Here is a 22043-nt window from a genome sequence, read left to right as displayed (position 1 = left end):
TGACAGGTTGTATTAATATATTTTATATCTATAGAGTAAGAAAAGCTAGACGACATGCAGTTCGAGTCGGCGATATATCATCTGTTAGTTCCCTGTCGGTCGCCGAAATTACATCGCAGGAGCAGACTGAACAAGAAAGGTTGTTTTTAATTCACAATCTCAATTTCTTTTATCTGTTACATATGTAAACTAGATGTTGTAATCACATCTCAATTAATGTAATTATTGGACAAACAAGTTTCACGAGCCAATTACATCGTTACGTCGAATTATTTCAACATTAGTGGCACTAATGTTTTCGCACTGCAAAAATTCTTGGAGTCTGCTCTAACGTGATTATGCATCACAATCAATGCGCAAGAGTAAAAAGGTGTACAAACATATTTCTCGAAACACATCGGCATCTCGCAACACTACGATTTATGGCTGCATTTCTTAGCAACGCACGCACGCAGGCAATTGTGCAAATTCACTCGATTGCAGGCCATGTGCAATTCTTTTTATGATTTTATGTGTCATGCACTTATTCTGACAATGAGATTCACTATATATATATATATATACACATGCATTTCAAATCTGCAAGTATTGTATTTTATCTGTCTTACGCGCATAAAATCACAAACACAACTCTCCGCCATGAATTCCAAAAATTATACATATCTAAGATAGCCCTTAATCGGAACAAGCATGATCGTTATTTTATAAAGATCGCGTGCGATTGACAATCGCATTATTAGTATATCCGGAAGGATATTCGTCTTCGTGTTCTTTCTTACGACGTTGTATTCGCCGCGAAAATTGCGCAATGTCACAGTTCAGCCTTTTCCTTTTCTTTCTCGTAATACGTATTCTGCACGTCCGGTATTGTAAGTCGTTTGCCGCAATACATCGCGATAGATTCGCAGTATCCTCGAACATCATAAAAACGATTATTATTGTCACCGCGCGCGTCGACCTACATAGATGAAGATCGTTTGCTCGCAACAATGGATTCCCTCAAATGATATCGACAATTTATCAGTACATTTATCTATAATTATTAAATGCCGCATATATAAGTAATGAATTAAATTTTGTCTGTAGATCAAATACATGCTAAATTTTGTTACATTATGATATAAAGTCATGTATTAGTTTTAGATATATATTATTTTAATTATTTATATTTCAGATATTATTTTGGTATTTAAAAACATACTTATATATATATATACTCGTATATATCAAAGTATATATATAAAAATTTAAATGTATTCATTCAATTTATGTTTTACAATAGCTTGATTTATTATCTAATTAGTAGTTTTTATTCAAAATCGGAGTATTACTATTCTATTCAATAATACATTTTATTTACATAAAATATAATACCCATAAGTTACAAACAAAACATTGTTTCTTGTACAATCATTGGCAACTTATTAAAACGAATAATTCAGCAATAAAGAAAGTATAAAGCGTAGCCAAGGAAATTAACAGCAAATTGTGATTAACGTCATACGTCGACGAAGTCACAAATCGCTTTACATAGTTAATATTAATTCATGACTTTGAAACATATTTTATCACATGTTTTAATTAATTTTAATAAATTATTTATACATTAAAATTAATTAGCTAATTTTCTTATTTATTTTTTGAATATTTGTATCAACGATATTAATAAAAATAATGAATTGTTTAGTTTTCTTTATTACATCTGCAAACGTCAGTAATGAAATAATTGTTCGCTGCAATAAAGAAGCAGATTGGTCATTAGTACAGGTCAACATAGCTATAAACGTTTTGAAGTAATTGATTAATAATCCGATAAGAGAATCTAATTATAGAATCTCAAGAATAGTCATTATGATATTCTAATCCTTCAAGCTAAAACACTTTTAAGAAACCTTGTTTTCTAAGAGTTTTAGCAATAACATCAGAAATATAGTATAAGACTCTCTAAATAAATTAACAATAAAAATATTGTAAAAAGGAAATGACAATGTGAGCCGACACCAATTGTTGTTCACACGTGTATAATTCAATGTATATAATAAAAATGTGATACAGACGTTTCAACCCTAGTATTGGGTTCTCTTCAGTGTAAAATTTAAATTTAAATTAAAAAATATAAATAAAAAAAAATAATTTGATTATCATGTGTGAAATTTTAAAAGAGCGATGAAGAAGGCTTTATTATCAAAAGATTCATAATCAGGCAAATTAATTCAGAAAGTAGTACTGTTTGCATAGTATAGTACTTACTAATAATGAGCTTATTAATAATGAGAACTAATAAAGCAAAACTGCAAATTTAATATTATTTTATAATTAAAAATTCTCTAAAGACGCGTTGATGATAATTGAATTATTTGTTTGAAATCCTATTTGTCGTATTAGATTTACCATTTTGAATTTTTTATTTTTAACTTCAAAATCAAATAAGGTATCATCAAATTATCTTATAGGCCAAAATTAATGAAAAATTGAGCAAGCAGATTACAAGATGAAAGAGAGCACGCCGTTTAGAATTAATAAACGTACAATGCAGGGATCGGGTAATCAATGACAGTAAACAAAATCGATTTTAATAAGAATTCATCTTATAGCGAATTCGATTGGATGCACTCAGTGCGCACTGGTGCACGCTAAAGCTGTCGTATACAAATTGACGTAAAAAATGTATGTTTAATAACTATAAATATAAATATAAAAATAATATATAAATATAAAAGCGAATTGGACTACGAAATCCTCAATGTATTTTATTGTACTATTAAATAAAATCTGTATTTTACAATTCGAAATTTACTTTTATACAGATTAAATCAATGCAAACAACGGCTTTCATAAGTATTATAGTGCGCATTAGTGCAGCCAACCGAATTCACTATTAATAATTATTGATTTTTAATGACCGTTCTATTGCAGTACGGATAATTAATAATGAATGCGCAATACTTTCTACATTTTAACTAAATACTTTAAACCATTATAATCTAATTTGAGTTCTCATCATGTAATCTCATGCTGTCTGCAACACGCGAAATTGTTCGCGCGCGACTGCGGGCGCGCATACATTTTATATGATTTTTACGCACGGTACAGTTTTTACATAGTCTGAAATGGGGTATACATACCGACGGTATGGTTATAACTCAGAATAATTACATACGGCAAAACGTTGCTACATCATTCCCCTTCACGAACGCAATGTGTGATAATTTAGTGAATAAATATGTGTGAAAACTTCAGAAAATGCGTGTTTCGCAACACGATATTAAAGCCGCGGGTGTTCGTATATATCCAGCTTGTTACCTCTTTATTTATGAAATATATATATATATATATACACATGTGTGTGTGTGTGTGTGTGTGTGTGTGTGTGTACATGAATCACGTAAAGGAGAGTGGAGGAATTATAAATACGGGACAAATACAAATTATACTGTGGCGATTGCCGTATTTGTTCCGTATTCATAATTCCCCCACTCTTTTTTACATGATTGTCACAGATATCCATCTTCACGGAATTCGTTGGTGCAAGACAATGACATATTCACACTCGTACATACACACATTTACACAACGTTCACACCGGTAGAAACGGCTATACACGAATCATTGGTCGCAAAAATGAGACAGTAGTCTTTTAAATGTGTAAATTTCTTTTGGCAGTCTCGAAATACCTGTTGTTATTGCGAAAATAAACAGAGGCTTACTAAATTGCAACATATACATGATTGATATTCTGATTCCTTTGATTAATTTTAATTTTGATTTGATTTAAAATTTTTAAACAAGGTTATGCGAAATAATATTTGGTATTCGTAGAAATTTTGAGAGATGCAAACGACCGAAAGCGAGGACGTGAAATGGAAAGAATTGACTTAGAGACACAAGCGAGTTAAGATATGTCCCGTTTTGAGACTATAGTTATTACAATAAATTCGAGACTTGTTCAATTTGATGCTCCGATCTTTTATTTTTGACGATCAAAACCATTAAAACTCGCAAAATATTATATTAAAGTAGCGATAGCCACTCACTTCTCGTATTCAGTGGAATATTCAGAATATTTAGAAATATTCTCAGTATCACTTATATCTTAAACATTAAAAAATATACTCCGTTTAAGATAAATATCATTACATGTTTTCAATATTTTTAATATAGAAAGAAGTGCAAGAATTGCAAATACTTAAGGGAAAAGTTAAATAAAATCAATAATTATTTATCAATTAGAAATATTTATTTAAACAATATTGGCTTTAAACTACAATAATTTACATTAATAATTATATGATCAATATAAATTACAATTTAAATTAAGAAAAAGAGAGAGAGAGAGAGAGAGAGAGAAATAAATTTGGCATTGTTCTTTATGATAACAGCAAAAGAAAACAATTTTGTTTTTTTATTTAAAACAGTTTATATTTTATCATAGTTTAAAACTACATAAATAACTTTTGATATTTTTTAAATAAAGCCTTATATAATTAATAAATAATCGACTTTGTTCAACTTTTCCTTTAGATGTTCGCAGTTCTCCCACTTTCCCCTATAAATAAACAATAATTGCGATTGATTTAGTGTTTTATTTTAACATATAACTGATTTAATACGTTGTTGGCATGTTAATAATAATTATACGTTTTCTCTATTACAATTAATATTTTTTTTATTAGTAGCGTGTTTGAAACTTTCTTTGATTACTCTGGAGATAACGATGTTATTCAGATCATTGTTCGACGATCGATTTCTTTGAGTTAATTCAACTGCTTTGAGTTAATTCAACGAACTTGTGCAACAGATAGTAATGGCAAAATGTAATAAACAACGGCACTTTCAATTAAATGCGTTGAGCAAAAAGAGTGAAGTCTGTCGACATCTCAATAGAAGGGGAAACGCTTTCCCGGACGACGTATATAATTAAAACGAGGTATCTTTTATCGAAGGCGTATAATAATTTCAAACTTATGAGTAAAATACGAATTCGGGCTATCGCCTTCAAAAAGGGGAAATCGCAAGACGAAGAGTTCATCGAAGCAGCAGCGTACGCGAAACGGGAGCGCGAAAATTCACACTTGCGCGGCATTACGCGCGCACATGCCGCTATATCGCACATACGTTACGTACTTTGCATCTTTGATCACACATTTGTATGTTAAATACACACCCATACACACACACACACACACACGATTGTGTCCATGTATTGCCCAATGAATCGTCACACGCGTAAGCGAAAAGAAAGCCGCGTGTCCAGTTATGCAATCGCATCGCTCAACTCTTTCTATACACACGCCGCGCGATTCGCGCCGAGATTTGCAGAATCGTTTCTTGCCATTTCTTCGCTTAACACACACGGCATTTTCATGTGGCAACATTCGCTTTTGGATCCTTTGAATAGTTTAGTGTATCAACATGTATCAAATTTGTGACACTCTAAGAAAACTTTTGAAAATCGTTTCTTCTGATTTTTAACAAAATTTTGACAGATCAACATTCAAAAGAAATCAGTTAATCGGAAAAATACTTCCTTTTCAATGAAATAAGAAAATATTCAAAATAAGAAAAATTTACATGGTCCGTTTTTCAATCATATCTTTGTTACACATGTTCTATTCACGGAAAAGCCAATGCAATAGTTCACTCTTACTAGAGCACATTGCAATAACCTGTTGCGAGATACTGCATCGCAATTTTAATCGACACGCTGCAAGTATCTGCGCGAACACAAGGAGAGATCTCTGCCGAATCACTATCGTACAAGACCGCAATATAAGATATCGGCGTTATTCCGCCGTAATTCCACTGTTACTTTCTCGTTACCATCACGTGCGCTTTCGTTTACAGCGACGGAGGTGCGGGTGCCGCAAACGCGACGACGATGCAGAGCAACAACGGGGACAGTAACATGGATCTGGCGACGGTGACATCGAGCAACCCCGTATTGGCGACGCCGGGGTTGAACAACCCCACCTGGAATCGTCAGCAGGCGGTCAGCGTCAGGCACGCTTTTAAGATTTACGGCAGCAGCAAGAATCCGAACCATGTCATACAGAATCTTAGCATGACGGTGGCTAAGGGCTCGATGTGAGTACTGTGTATTATTTAATAACGATCGGATGATTGTTTAATAAAGATCCCGCGAGATATATTAGGTTGATACATATATAGTAAAAAAAATGTTTACAGATTTTTAAATAAATAATTGAAACATTATAAGCATTTTTTTAAAAAGATAGTTTATTTAATCAAAATAAGTTCTATTAGCATTAATACATTTCTCCTAACCATTTTGCAATAAATGCCATTTCTTAAAAAAGTCTATATTTTTTTAGAGTCGATAGACTGATTTTTATATGTAGTTCTTTCGACATCGTTTTTATTTAACAATTTTATTTTAAAATATTTAAAAATATGGTATATCTGTTGGTAATAAATTCAAGGATTAAGGTTATGATAGGATTTTGAAATTTAAGTCATTTAAATATCTAGCTCGAGATTGCTAAGCAAAAATTAATAATTAGGAAGGTCAAAAAACAGCAACGTTTATTGGATTTAAAAAAATAAATTAGTTTACTATAATATGCATTAAGAATTAAATTAGTTTTTTATGTATAAAATTAATTGGAAACGTTTCGACTGTACTAACAAGTCTTCTTTAATCCATATACAAAAAATAATTAAAAATTAAAAAGAAAGATCAATCCATGGTGATATGACTTCATATTTTTGATGTATTGTATCTTTCTTTCCAATTTTTTTATTATTTTTCGTTTATGAACTGAAGAAGACTTACAATTAGTATAATCGAAACGTTTCCGAATAACTTATAAATAAAAAACTAGTTTAATTCTTAATGTATGTTGTAATATACTAGTTTATTTTTAAAGATCCAATAAACGTTGCTAGTGTTTTTTGATCTTTCTAATTACTATAATTTTTTCTTAAGTTATTTAGTTTTATTATTATATTGTTCAAGAGAGAAAGAAAGAGAGAAAGAAGAGAGAGAGAAAGAGAGAGAGAGAGAAACATCATAAAAGTGTATACAAGATGATATGCTAACAATAAAACTAATATGGCTAAAATGAACATTTTCAATTAGCAAAAATTCGACATTTAATATCCACAATTTGATAATTTTTCCAGATATTTAATGCTCGACGTAAAATTTTTTGAAACAAGATAACATCAATGAGATAATAATAATCATAATAATATATAGCTTTTTAATTTTTCTATTACGTGTATATTTAATATTACTATGAATTTGTTGCCTCTCAAGATATTGCCTAACTTCCTGATCTTTAAACTCTCCTCACGTAATAATAAAGATCAAAATCGCGAAAAATTATGCGTGCTTATGCCTCTCTGCCTAATGTGTTACATTGAGAAAGCGCGACGTGAGAAACTCGTTTTCTATCTTAACGAACCATTTATTGTAAACGACTAATCCTCCACTGTGCGCAATTAAATTAACGCGATCCTTCATCCGCGGTAAATGCATGGCTTAAATCGCGAGACCCCGATTTGCGATAAGGATATATCATGATTTTAGTTATTTCATAATGCGAAACAACAATGTGCACTACGTAGCTATCAGGAAATTGAAACACTTAAAATAAATAATACCCGTTATAATCATTTTGGTATGCGTTTCGTAATAACTATGCGATCGAGATATACGATTATGTACCCTTTGTGTTAATCACCACAAAGTTGGAACAACAATTTAGTGTAAATTATGCATCTTGAGCTGTACGACTATTTTTTTTAGCCTAAATTGTGCAAAAAAACCAGAATTATGTATGTATTGCGAAAACACAAAGCGTACGAAGCTAAAAATATAATAGTACAACTTTTGCGCCGTACTAAAAATTGGGACGAAATGCAATGACTGTATTCAAGGAGCGCACGATATCTGCATTATTATGTTTTATTTTATTCTTATCATTAGATGTAAAACAAGGACAAAATGACGTAATAGCGCTAATAGAGTGCTGTCAGAATGTAGCCAATGTTTATGTTTAACAATTTAACGTTATTTGCAATAATATAAAATATGTTGATAGAAAATATGTTGGCAGTTATATTTTAAATATTTTGTGCCTGTAAAAAAAATCTTCCTTCTATATTATTTTTCTAACACAAATATGTCCGTACAGAATTTGATGAGAATATTTTTAAATAATTCATCAAGTATCTCATTTAGTTTTATTATATACATTGACTTACAATTTAAATGCATTTTTCTTTTGATGAAATCGAATTATGAGTGCTTAAAAAAGTTTAGACGCTAATCAAGGACATCTTGTTTTTAATCTTTTCGCAGTTGTTTGTAGATAATTAATACTTAAACACCTTATGAGAACGTTCTTCATTTATGATCTAAAAATAAGATTTGTAAAAAATATGGTAAATATTGCAAGGACAACTCCTCTGTTTCTTTTACATTTCTTACGTTCCACGATTTCGTTTAGATATGTATAATAACTTTTTTATTGTTAGGCATAAAGGTATTTTTTATACAAATTATAATTATGAAAATATCACTATATCAGAATCAATGTTTATGTAAGACTTCAGTCGAATTTGTAAGATAAATCGATTATTTACGCAACTTAATTACACGTTCACTTAATACGTTAAAAAATCGAAAAAACTTATGTTATTTTGATCGCGTCGGAAACGTACCGATTTTTTCTTGTAGTAAAATCATATTATTCATTCTGATTAATTACTGTATAATGTAAATCTAATCACTCTGTTTTTCTGTGAAATTTCTAAACAATAATAAGTAGATTATTATGATCAACGTTCATAAATAATGATACAAGTATCTGCCATTTTCTTACTTAAACAATTAATCAGCCTTTGTGAGCGTTCTACTTGACTTTCGCAACGCTTTAAGATTAATCATTTTCTTCTTTTTGTTCATCGATTGTTAAACAAGGACAAATAATGCTTAATTGCGAGCTTCAAGTAGAACCTTTGGAACGCACCTTTTATTGAGCAAGACTCCATATTTGAAAAAGAATGTCAGGAACAGACAATGCTGACATAAAATGTCCTATGCATTAAAGAAAAGATATAATGACTAATCAATAAAAATTTCTTTATTATTTACTTTAGTACGAAGTCCCATATTTTCAACCTCGCCTCGCCGCGAATTACGTCACGTTCGCATTCAGTCTTTAGCTGATCCCATCATTGTAATTCAAATTTAATTATTCATTATTTATCTAATTATTTAATTATTCCTTTATTATACTACAATAAATTTTTTTGACAAACTGCATGCACTTCATGATGGCCGCGATAATCGTTTTGTCCCGTTTGACGCAAAACTTCTGCGCAAGCGCTTATCAATTATGTAAACAACTGCGTCGCTCGATTTCCGCTAAAACTTTTAGTATTATAGTTACGAATAATCCCTGAGAATTTGTATTTACCTGGATTTCAAGGACCACGACTATTTAAGTTGGTTAACTACGCTTTCGTTCTTAGCATTCTGATGAAAATTGCAAATGTAAATGAAGTGATTGATTTGTCTATTCATCCAGAGATGGTCTTGAAGGCTAAAGCTTCTTTGATGTATGCACATAAACTTTTTTTATCAGTCTACAAGTTCTTTTGTAAAGATTGGCTTCTTATATAGGGTGTCCTGAACTCAAGCACATTTCTTATTTAGTAAAATTTCAAGATATTAAGATTTTCTACTAATTTGTTATTATTTTCTTGCATTCTTTAAAGTAAAATTTGCATAGAAAAATCGGTTTTGCTATTTAAAAATTTAACTGTAAATATAGATTTAAAAATAATTTTGTTAGACCATAAAAATAATTACGTGGAATGCTAAACTAATTGTTCTAATATTAAAATATTTTAATGTTAAAATATTCTAATGTTAAAATATAATAATTTTCTCTAAATTCTTTGAAGTAAAATTTCACTCTAAAGAGTAAAAATTGAGCCAGTCTTGAAAAAAGCTTAATTTTCCATCTACAGGGTGTCTGATAATTAACGATAAAACTCTCGCATAGCGACAGAATGAACTAAACTGATAAGGGGAACACTAGGTGATGGGGTCGGGAATTTTTATGCGCTTTTTACAGACTTCTTAAGCGAAAAAAAACGATACGTGTCAGGCCGTTTCAATCTTTTGACTTATATTATAGTTTCGAAGAAATCAATTTTTTAAATAATTAGTGTAATAATTTGAAAAACGTACTGTATAAATAAAAATATCAATATTTTTATCAATTTTATTTAATGTTATTAGTTTTAGTTACTTTTTGATTGTAGTGAAATTTCATAAAAGTTACATATTAGTATTATAGATAATTAAACACGCATTTATGGAATATTTATTATCATCATTATCGTCATCGTTGTCGTTATTTACATGAACGCATAAATAAGATTATCATGAAAACTGTTACAGTTTCTGATGAAATCAGAAATTGGAAATTATGATTAGGAACAAATAAGTCATATGTTTGTGAATTTTAGAATGAATTTCATGTTAGAATGAAAAATTTGGTTCTCATCGAAATTGATTCCTGAAAGAAGCTATTTCCATAATGTCAATTAAATCTGCTTTCCGCCAGATATTAAAAAAAAGTTATTGTGTCTGCAACAAAAATTCATTCGTAATGTTCGCAATGCAATAAATATTTATGTTTTTCTTGTTTTTATAATTTATATCATCCCATACAATGTACGTCTACAAAACATTTAATAACAAGAAAACACGATTAGTTTTCTATTATTATTAATAAATCGATTAATATTAATCAAAAAAAGATTACAAATATATGACTTACTTGTTCCTAATCATAATTTCCAATTTCTGATTTTATAAGAAACTAAGTAAAAACAGCTTTTATTACAATCTTATTTATGCGTTCATATAAATAACAACAACGATGACGATAATGATGATAATAATATTCTATAAATGTGTGTTTAATTACCTATAATATTAATATGTAATTTTATAAAATTTCATTACAATCAAAAAGTAATAACATTAGATGAAATTTATAAAAATACTAATATTTTCATTTATACAGTACATTTTTCAAATTATTACAATAATTATTTAAAAAATCGAAACTATGAGTCAAAGGTTGAAACGGCCGGACACGTATCGTTTTTTTTTGTTCAAGAACAGCCTGTAAAAAGCGCATCAAAATTCCCAATCCCATCACCTGATGTTCCCCTTGTGAGTTAAAAAGCCCTATACTATTTTGCAATTTTCCAATAGTTAACAAGATATTAATTATTAAAAATCGCTAAATATTGCACGGAGAGAATTTTCTTTTAAAATTTATTCTGAAAATATGGTAGTTATAGTACAATACAATATTTTAAAGATTTTTACCATGTACTTTAGTAAAATTGATCAAATTTATTTTATACTTTATTGTAGTTTTATTAATAAATGGGAGAGATTTACATTTTAAAAAATTCTTCGAAATACAATGTTGTCCCACGACTGTTATATTTTCAGAGTTAATTCTAAGAAAAAATTTTCTCCGTGTAGTTTTTAATACATTTTTACTCAAATACTATCAACTTTATAGAAAAATAACTTGAGACAAAAATTGTTTATTTTCTTCTCATAAAGTTCTGAGAATTTTTTAATATCGTATTTTCTCATGTTGGTAAATACACACATTATAGTTCAATTAGAAAATGCAGTACTAAAAAATTCTGTAAAAATTCTTAGAGCTGTATGAAAAGAAAATAAACAATTTTTATCTCTTGTTGTAAAGTTTGTCTGTAAAGTTGATAGTATTTAAGTAAAAAAACTATTGAAGATCAACATTCAACAATTTTTAGTAATTAAGTATATAATATTTTGTTAACTATTACGAAAATTGCAAAATGGTAGAGGACTTTTCGACTTACAATCCAGTTTAGTCCATTCTGCCGTTATGTGAAAGTTTTATTGTTAATTATCAGATACCCTATATAAGAATAAGATTTTATTTTTGAAAGTCTGATTTACTCTAAAAATTTTAAAGAATTTGTACAGCATTGCTCACTGACATTCGTATATAATTTTTTGATGATTCAACAAAATTATTTTCAAATCAGTATTTAGTTAAATTTGTATTAAGATACTTCAACAAAATCGTTCTTTCCATATAGATTCATTACCGTAGCATTGATCGTCCTTAAAACGAATTATTTGTTCTGGATCCGATTTCATGGATATTAATGATCGTGAAATAAATTGTGAATTATTTGTATTAGATACGGTCTGCTGGGTGCTAGCGGATGCGGCAAGACAACCCTGCTATCTTGCATTGTTGGCCGGAGGAGATTAAATTCAGGGGAGATCTGGGTGCTAGGCGGCAAACCCGGAACGAAGGGTTCCGGGGTACCTGGAAAAAGGGTTGGATATATGCCACAGGAAATCGCTCTCTACGGCGAGTTTACCATCCGCGAGACTATGATGTACTTCGGCTGGATATTCGGAATGTGCACGGCCGAGATCGTCGAGAGGCTGCGCTTCTTGCTACAGTTTCTTGATTTGCCTTCGCAGAATCGTTTGGTGAAGAATCTAAGGTATGTATTTTTCACGTCGGCTATGAAGCAAGCGGAACGTTCTTCGGTCCCCAGATTATGTTAACATGCAAAAATAATAATAAAATTATTTAATAACAAGAAAAATATATTCAACGAGACGCAAATTTTAATTCAATTTAAAAGTATAATAAAAGTTAAAAGGATAATAAAATTCTCGTTATATATTATCGATAAGTTAATATCGGATATTTTTTTCATGCTAGTGGCGGTCAACAGAGGCGAGTATCTTTTGCAGTAGCTCTCATGCACGATCCAGAATTATTGATTCTGGACGAGCCAACCGTAGGTGTGGATCCACTGTTAAGACAAAGGTATGAGATCTCTTTTTACATTTTAAATAAACTTTAGTCGCGAAAGCGCATCATATCTCATACAGCTACTATTATACGCAGTTCGTAATGTTAATAACTAATTTTTATTTGCACGAGATATAATTAATAAGTATCCTTGAAATTAGTGTAATAATTAGTTGTCGTGCCAAACGTGACGTGTTGAATTAATCTTTTACTTTTCCAATCATTAATATGTACATATGAACGGCAAAATAACATGCGTATGTAATAAATTTAATATCGCTAATAATTAGTAAAATAATACACATGAAATGCTCGGACAAATTATAAATATTTTAATATGTCGCACAAAAGACAAAGTATCTAATATAAATTAAAATTATTTTCTAAATATTGTTCAATAAATTAATATTATTATTATCATCAATGCTTAATTATTTAAAAATGCTAGAAAATCTGTATTTCTAAGATAAGCCAGATAGTTTGTGAAGTTGTCGTCATGTTGCTATTAACTGTTAAAGCAATCAATTTCTAGAAACTCAAGACAAAGTGCTTCGTCATTGTGCGTTTTAGGTTGTACTCGTGTGAATTCGATATTAGATTACAGCAAACTGATGACACCTTGTTGATATTATTAGTTTACTTCTCCAACGAATTGATTTATGATTGCAATATGAAAGCATTTTGTTGTCATCAAGAGTTATCTGTGACAAAAAAGCAAGTTTACAGCAACACTGCGATATATGTTAAAATATTAATGCATATGAACACATTAATACTTACAAACCGCATTGCAAAAATGTCTATTAAATGTGAAGATTTTTTAGAAATTTCTCAATGACTTTGTGTTATTTTATAATTATTCTCGACCAAGGCAAAAACAAGACAAGGAAAGAAAGAGTGAATTCGAGAATGACGAGAATTCCGGTTCGCACTTTCTCTGAAAATCTAAATATAATATTGAGATTAAGTCGTGCATACCTGCAGAATTTGTCACCATTGCACTGAATCTGTAAGTCACGCTTTAAGCTTGACTTAAGTGAAAGTAATCGCCCGCGCGGACCTGGGCGACGAATGACGAAAAGTAAAATTAAACTTATAGAAAAACGTGCCTCTCGTAGTTTCTCCTGTAGCCTCTTTCTATTTATCATCAAATCACTTAAGATTCATGTTGAATAACAAAAGTTTATAGCTACATAATACGAAATTAATAACGTGAACTTAAAGTATTCAAAACGCGCTTATAAAGATTTAGTACGTATTTAGTATATAATTCCCACACACACACACACACACACACACACACATTACATATATTACAGAATGTTAGAAATAAAATAATGCGTTTATCAATAAAAATACATTCTAAACGGTCCAATTTGTATTGGCAAATTTAAGATTTTCTTAAATCTCTAATGCTTAAATTTATAGAAACTCAAAGCATTTTGACTTTGCTTAGGCAACTTTGACTTTTAAAATAATATTGATAAAATAATATTAATTTAAATCCCATTATTAATATCCATGACTCTTATTTTTAATATTTAAATACTGTTTCTTAATGTAAAATTACGATAAATGTTTTATTAATATTATAAAATATTTTATTTAAAATATAGGTATATTTAGGAGCAACCAAGTAATAATATGTTAATCCACAGCTATACAAAGTTGATAGCTTACAAATATTTAAATAATCAGGCGCGTATCGAATAAAAGTGTAAAGTAAAGTGTAAAAGTAAAGTGTAAAGAGAAGTTTTAGAAACGAATAAGATTTATATTAACACGAATAATATTTTCGAGAAGAACACGATTCGTTAAAGTAAAAGTATCAAAACAGATTCATTTGAGATTAATCTACAAGTATTGAAAATTATTAATAGAAGGACGATTGCAAAATTTATTTTTTACATGACATTTTGTCTTAGACTGTGCGAAGGAACAAAGTTTGTTCACTCAGGAGAAAAATGATTGCTTTTATTTGCAAAACAAATAAAGCGGAAAATTAACCGAGATACTTTTCACAATAACATCCTACTTTTACAACGGGAAATCAATTACTGTAATTGCCACGTTGTTGTCATCTTCTGCGTTTTGCTTCCGCTAATATGAAATTCCCCGGTACATAGAGAATTTCCCAAGTGATTTCGTGACCACATTCATACGTGACACAAATAAAATAAAAAGAACTTGTAGTTAGGAATCATTATATGCTTAGTTAGATATTCATAAGAGACGATTTCATTGATATTTTATAGTACATTTTTAATTTATTTTATGATAATCACTCTTTCCATAGACTTGCTGAGATAAATAAATTTCACATACGGAAGAAATAAAAAATAATATTTTTTAAAAGCAAAAGCTTTAATCATTATCTGCTTTGTTCATTATCTGAGAAAGTTACAACTTTGTTACGACCATCTCAGCTCATTTTTCTCACTCCTTAGTCGCGCACAATTGTCTCGTGAAATGTGTTTATGGATTCAATCACTTTCTAAGAGAATATTACAAGGAAAGTCATAGCTCACTTTCAATTTAATCTACTGTATTTTAGGATGTTCCGCTTTAAAAATATGTTGCAACTTACTTTAATCAATCATCAACTATCTCACTTTGTTGGACTAATGATTAAATTTCTGACACATGTTAGATTACATTAACTGCGTAACGTATCGAATTTTTTATGATTCATTAATTTTCATATACTCGGTTTTTAATTATCTTCAGACTATAACGTTAATATACTGATATATGTAATAATATTTGGCATATTAAACTTTACAAAGTAGATTAATTACTAAAAAATTTATATTTTGTATGAAATTCTTTTCTCTTATTATCAACTATGTTAATTTTAATATGTGTTTAAATCAATTATTCTTTTGCATGAAAAAGTCAATAAAGTTTTCTAAAATATATAAGAAGCAAAACGTTAAGTACCATTTTTTTTAATTTTTAGAGAGAAAAAAACTTATTTTCTCTAAAATTATTAAAAATTCTACAAAAAATTAACAACTTAAGATATATACAAATCTATTATATAATATATCTTTGCAAAAATATTTTTAATTCAATATTTAAATAATCAGACACGAATAAAATGAAGTGTATAAAAATAAAGTATAAAGAGAAGTTTTAGAAAAAAATAAGAGTTATAATTTTTAAAAATCCTGTTAAAGTTGTTCAAATTTCAAAATATTATGAGTTTAAGTAAAAATGCAAATCAAAATGTTATAAATCCGGAAAAAAATGTTTTATATATAATTATATAAAATTATATAAAAATTATATAAAAATTATATATATAATTTTATATAATTATAGATAAAATATTTTTCCCCAGAAATTCAAGGAAAAATGTTAATTGCATTATGGACTTACAATGTTTTGAATTACACTAATTATACTACATTTTTCTTTGCTTAGCAGCACTTTTCATGCCAAATATTAATATGTGATAGAACACAACACTCGTAAAATAAATAAATAAATAAAGTGTATTTTTGCAAATTTTGCACTTACAACATTTTGCCGTGACATGTCTCATACATATTTTCTAAAATATATATAATATAATAATTTAAACGTGTCTACATCGAGCACAGCGACTTTCGACTTTTACTTTGTTACGGTCTAGTTTTATAAATTGACGACTGATCTCAACATTGTGCATGTATCGCAACGGTTAGCTCGAAAAATTAGCCCGTTGGCGAAAAGTAAATTCTCACTTTTGAACACGATTCTTCAAGACCACGTCACGTTCTTTATCGCACGATAATGCATCCTTTGCCTACTGAATATGAAAAAGTTCTATCTTTTTTAGTCTGATGTTACAAGGTTCAAGGTGTCAGAAAAGTTAAGATGTCACACAAAACTCATAGCGAGCGCGACTGCATAAATAATGCACACGTACACATACACACGGATCACGTTACAAATGACGATTGCATGAGAATCCTCCTCCCTCCCCCCCCCCTCCTTCAATTAAAATAATCAGGTACGACTAATCGGAATCTGTCGTGATTCGCAAAAATTTGTTTCTTTTAGTGACTTACTACGAAAAGATACTTGCATATGTTGTTGTACATTTTATTATATACTTTATTACAAGTAGTTTTATTTAATTTCTCTTTTAATCAGACATTTATATACACATTTTAATTTTCTTCTTTATATATATTTTTTAAAAATATGTAATGTACATAATTAAAATATTTCTCGTTTTTTTTATTTTTTAGCATATGGAACCATTTGGTTCAAATTACCAAAGATGGCAACAAGACGGTTATCATAACGACTCACTATATCGAAGAAGCCCGACAAGCACATACGGTAATATCATCGTTTTTTATTTATAATTATACATCATTTTATCAACATCGATTAACCCTAAATTTAATCTGGAGATATGACTGGGATTCTCTACTCTTTATACATTAAAAATTAAAATGGCAATCAAAAATAAATCATAATTAAAATTAGACAAGATTAATGAAATGAGATTAATGAATGATGTCTAAATTTATATATCGGAAGAACAATTAATAAATAAATCAGTGTAACGATCTCGACGTAAATCGTCGCATTAATAAGATATCTTACCAACGATTGACGTCTGTTGGCCAATTGCATGTCATTATCATGCCATTGGCTAGTTATTCCGCCTGCATATTACGCCAGGCACAAATTATAGTGTAGACATACTGATCTCGATTTTTTGTCGGCAATTCGCGTATCTCACAATAAATAATATCAGAATGTTTCACGCTTTCGTCGCTCTGAAAAAATTCCTCTTTCGATGAAGATTTATTCGTCGTTTTCTTCCGATTTAAAACTTACAATTAAATCGAAAATTCTAAAAAATGTAATAAATTAGTCTGACCAATAAAATTGCTCACATAATAAAATCGAAAAAATAAATAGGTAAGTGTTTTTTATGGAAGCTTCTATATATGTTATGAATTTGTCTTGAGATATAAATTATAAATTTACATCTCCAAGACAGTCGATTTACTATTAATCGAAAGTACAGTAATAGGCAAATAATCTGTTTTATTAACAGATCGGTTTGATGAGGAGCGGTCGATTATTGGCTGAGGAGGCACCTAGGACTCTCTTGCAAATGTATAACTGCGCCTCCCTCGAAGAGGTTTTTCTGAAGCTGTCCAGAAAGCAGGGACAGTATGCTCAACCTACGACAGAGCTGAATATCTCGAACAACATCAGCTTGGTGAGCAAATAAACCACTTTTCCCATTTTGGTTCTTATTCGTGTATTGTTTCGCAATTTTTGCGAAAATTTAAAATTAACATGTTCGGCACGTTGCACATTGTAAGAGACAATCAAATTGAATGAAAGTAATTGGATTGTTGTCTTTATTGTAGAATAGTACTTAGCTTTTATATAATAATATTATTATTTATTAAAATATTTTGTAATTATCAATGTTATCGTCATATGTTTATCACATTTAAGTAATAGCTTTTTAATTTTTAGTTTTTCTTAAAATTTTTAATTTCTTTTTTATTTCTTAATATTTGAATTTTTTATATATCTGAATTTCTATTTCCATTATTTTAATTCTTATTATATTATATTATACGTCTAATAACAATTAAAGTTTGTTAGGTTATATTGTTATCTTACCGAATTTTATATTTCATTAATTTTTTTTGTCTAATTAACTAATAACTACATAAATGAGTGATCAATACGTGTATCTATGCAAAAAATTATTTGTTTGTTTCGTAGTGAACCTTATATTATCTTATTTGCATTAATTAAATGTCGCGTCACACGTGATTGTATTGCCACCAGCCACACGCTTCTTTTTCTTTACATACAGGCTTCTTTAAACTGGGGGAAAAAAGATGAACCGGTGTACGTGACGGAGGAGTCCGGTGTTGTCGGTCTTAACTTTCATCAAAGCAAAGAGGTCCTGATCCACGACTCAACTAACGGAATAGCAAATCATTATGATGTAAGAAATTATTTCAGGTGCACAGCGGATTAAATCCACTTAAGTTGGCAATGTACATATATGCTTCTTCTTTTATTTTTGCCCCGGGCATGCTAATGTTGTTGCAATTTATTAAAGTTAGCACTACACTTATTAATCTTTACATTTCCACTATAAAAATAAGAAAATAGATTAAAAACGTAAATTGATTATTTTTATTAGCTACGTTAATTATTCCTGAGAAAAACATGAATTACAGCTGAAACTTCTCGACTAAGAAACTACATATATAAGAAACCTTAAACAAAATTCTAAATTATTATTAAATTTTGGTTAATCACAACATGACCTATAGTCATTTTAATTTTAACAACGGTTTCGTAAAACAGATAAGTGGCAAATCACTGCCAGGTGCGAAAGCCAGTTCTGTCTTGGAATGCGACGATTGCGGCGATTTTACAGACTGTTATAAGATCACCAGTTGGGGAAAAATCAAAGCGCTTCTGCAGAAAAACTTCTTGCGTATGTGGAGAAATATCGGGTACGTTTTTAACATGACAGTCATTTAACGTAACAATTAATACTGAAGTTTTCATATATACTGACTTTATTGTTTCTTTCTTTTCGTTATAATTCCTTTTAAAAGATATATCATTTTCATATATTTATACTGAGAGAAAAATGTACTAAAGTTTAATAAATATTTGTTTGAATATATAGTGCCAGTTGAATATTTACTAAATGTAAACATATATTTATTTGATATAAGAACTATTAATTTGATTTTTTCCTATTATTATATTTTATTTATCAAACATTTATTTTCCATAAATAAATGTTATATTCATATTATTCAAATAATTATATATTAAAATTTAATACATTTTTTCTCAGTGTACATATAAATAAATTAACAAAATTTTGAGACAATAAACAAATAGTTGCTTGAATATACTGTTTGAAAAGATATGTTAATGTCTTACGAAACAATTTATTTTTGTATAGCGTGATGCTGTTTATTTTTGCACTGCCGGTAATGCAAGTAATTCTCTTCTGTCTGGCGATTGGGAGAGATCCTACGGGACTGAAACTGGCCATAGTGAATCATGAGATGTTTTACGAGAATATGACGTGCCCCGTTTCAACGAACTGTAGTTTCACATTTCTCAGTTGTCGGTATCTCAACTTCTTGGATAACGAGACGATGATAAAGGTCTTTTTACATAAAAATATATAATAAAGATACATAATATTAATGCAACGTAATGTAACGTGACACATCATTATGAGTGTGAACGAGATAATGAATACAATTCTAAACAAAATAAAAATTGATTTACAACTGTCCATTAAACGCGACTTTTGTCGCTTCTTATTCTGTTCTATTTCCTACTACAGATATATTATCCGGATCCAGAATCGGCGATGGAAGCTGTACGCAAAGGTGATGCTTGGGGCACCTTATACTTTACGGAAAACTTCACGGATGCCCTCGTGGCGAGGATGGCCTTAGGAAGAGATTCCGATGACGAGACTCTCGATCAAAGCGAAATCAGAGTTTGGCTAGACATGTCTAGTAAATATTTGTTCAATTGATAGTATTAATAATTCTTAAAAATGTTAAGCTTAATTGTTGCTCATATATTTAATTTATACAATAACGTAATTTTATCACTTAGTAAACCTGACAATTTGATGATGCATTAAATGGAGATTAAGACGGCGTAGCCAACATTGTTATACAAGTTCAAATAAAATCGTTACAACCGGTCATAATACGCGTCTTATAAGAATCATTCGTAGATATATGTATTTATGAATTTCTTCTATTAATTGTAATTTATTATACTGAAGAGGATCCAAAATCCAGAGGTTAAAACGTATACCATGGAATTAAGAAATAATAAATTATTACACATCAAGAACTTGCGTCAGGTCGATAAAAGGCATTACCATATTTATATTGATTTGCTCATATATATTATACATTTCACGTACTAAATTTTTATTTATCTCTTATCACTTGATTTTTTTTATTTATTGTTTCCAACAAAATATATTTTTGTGTTGATAAATTATTTGTTGAATCTTACTTTTGTTATTCATTTTGTATCTATACTTTTTTCATGCAATGACTAAGCTTGGCAATCGAATTTTTCTTTTCCTTACGTGTAGCTTTATTAAAACATTTACTATTCATATTCATCGACATATTGACTTATTGATGTAATTAACATTATATAGATGTGTTAATATGGCCACATTTTGAATACAGTTTGCTTTAAATATACACTGTGAAATCTTGCAATTTCAGATCAACAAGTGGGCCTGATGCTGGCGAGAAATCTTCAATATTCGTATAGAGATTTTGCCAAGGATCTTTTATCGGCTTGCGAACAGAATACAAAACTGGCTGATGTGCCAATTCAATTTAAGGAACCCATTTACGGCACCAATGAGCCCAGCTTCACGGACTTTGTGGCACCAGGCGTAATATTGACGTAAGTTCAATAATATTTAATTTATTTGTATATTTCCAAGTTTATTCATATTTAAGTTAATTAATATTTATTTAACCCGATTCTCGATTTGTTTATTTTCTTCACTTTTTGAAAAGTCAAGGATCTTTGTATCTCTATATATAATATAATAAAAATCAAAGTCACTTAATAAAACAACTTAATTCTCTTCCTTTGTTTGCATAAACACTTCAAAAATTTGACCCATGAGCTTTTCTAAAATTGACTTTGATTAATAGTATTGTTTTCTTCCTGGCGGTTGCGCTAACATCATCGGCGCTGATCATCGAGAGGATGGAGGGTCTATTGGATCGAAGTTGGGTAGCTGGTGTATCGCCCGGCGAAATCCTTTTCTCTCACGTGGTCACGCAATTCGTAGTGATGTGTGGTCAGACAGCCCTAGTGTTGATCTTTATGATCCTGGTGTTCGGTGTCGAATGCAAAGGCGACATCGGCTGGGTTATTATACTGACAATCCTTCAAGGACTCTGCGGCATGTGCTTCGGTAAGATGAGATATTAGCTTCTCATAATGTATATGTAAAGATAACATAACAAATTGATAATGATTTTTTGCAATTTCTGAGAAAAAGATGTAGCTTTTCTCACAAAAGTGCAAATAAAAGATAAGTTATCTTTTTACTCTTTGAATGAGAGAGAGAGAGCGAATTCCGAT

General features: G+C 29.7%; 1 protein-coding gene across 3 annotated transcripts in view; it reads left to right on the top strand.

The window, feature by feature from the left end:
• The window catches only part of LOC108748399 (ABC transporter G family member 23), a 58181-nt gene that overhangs the window by 33808 nt on the left and 2330 nt on the right, over window positions 1–22043 (top strand). For 2 of the 3 annotated variants that reach the window (XM_018486548.1, XM_018486550.1), the window contains 11 exons: window positions 5845–6084; window positions 12259–12573; window positions 12798–12905; window positions 17129–17222; window positions 17953–18120; window positions 18736–18870; window positions 19239–19390; window positions 19855–20062; window positions 20248–20425; window positions 21164–21350; window positions 21608–21873. In XM_018486548.1, the coding sequence (XP_018342050.1) occupies window positions 5845–6084; window positions 12259–12573; window positions 12798–12905; window positions 17129–17222; window positions 17953–18120; window positions 18736–18870; window positions 19239–19390; window positions 19855–20062; window positions 20248–20425; window positions 21164–21350; window positions 21608–21873 (2051 nt within the window). Of the gene's footprint in view, window positions 1–34; window positions 140–5844; window positions 6085–12258; window positions 12574–12797; window positions 12906–17128; window positions 17223–17952; window positions 18121–18735; window positions 18871–19238; window positions 19391–19854; window positions 20063–20247; window positions 20426–21163; window positions 21351–21607; window positions 21874–22043 lie in introns of all 3 variants that reach the window. The other variant, XM_018486551.1, reaches the window with a different exon arrangement.

This window comes from Trachymyrmex septentrionalis, unplaced genomic scaffold (assembly GCF_001594115.1).
Source record: "Trachymyrmex septentrionalis isolate Tsep2-gDNA-1 unplaced genomic scaffold, Tsep1.0 scaffold22, whole genome shotgun sequence".
Classification (NCBI taxonomy): domain Eukaryota; kingdom Metazoa; phylum Arthropoda; class Insecta; order Hymenoptera; family Formicidae; genus Trachymyrmex; species Trachymyrmex septentrionalis.
This window is presented reverse-complemented; position numbering and strand designations above follow the sequence as displayed.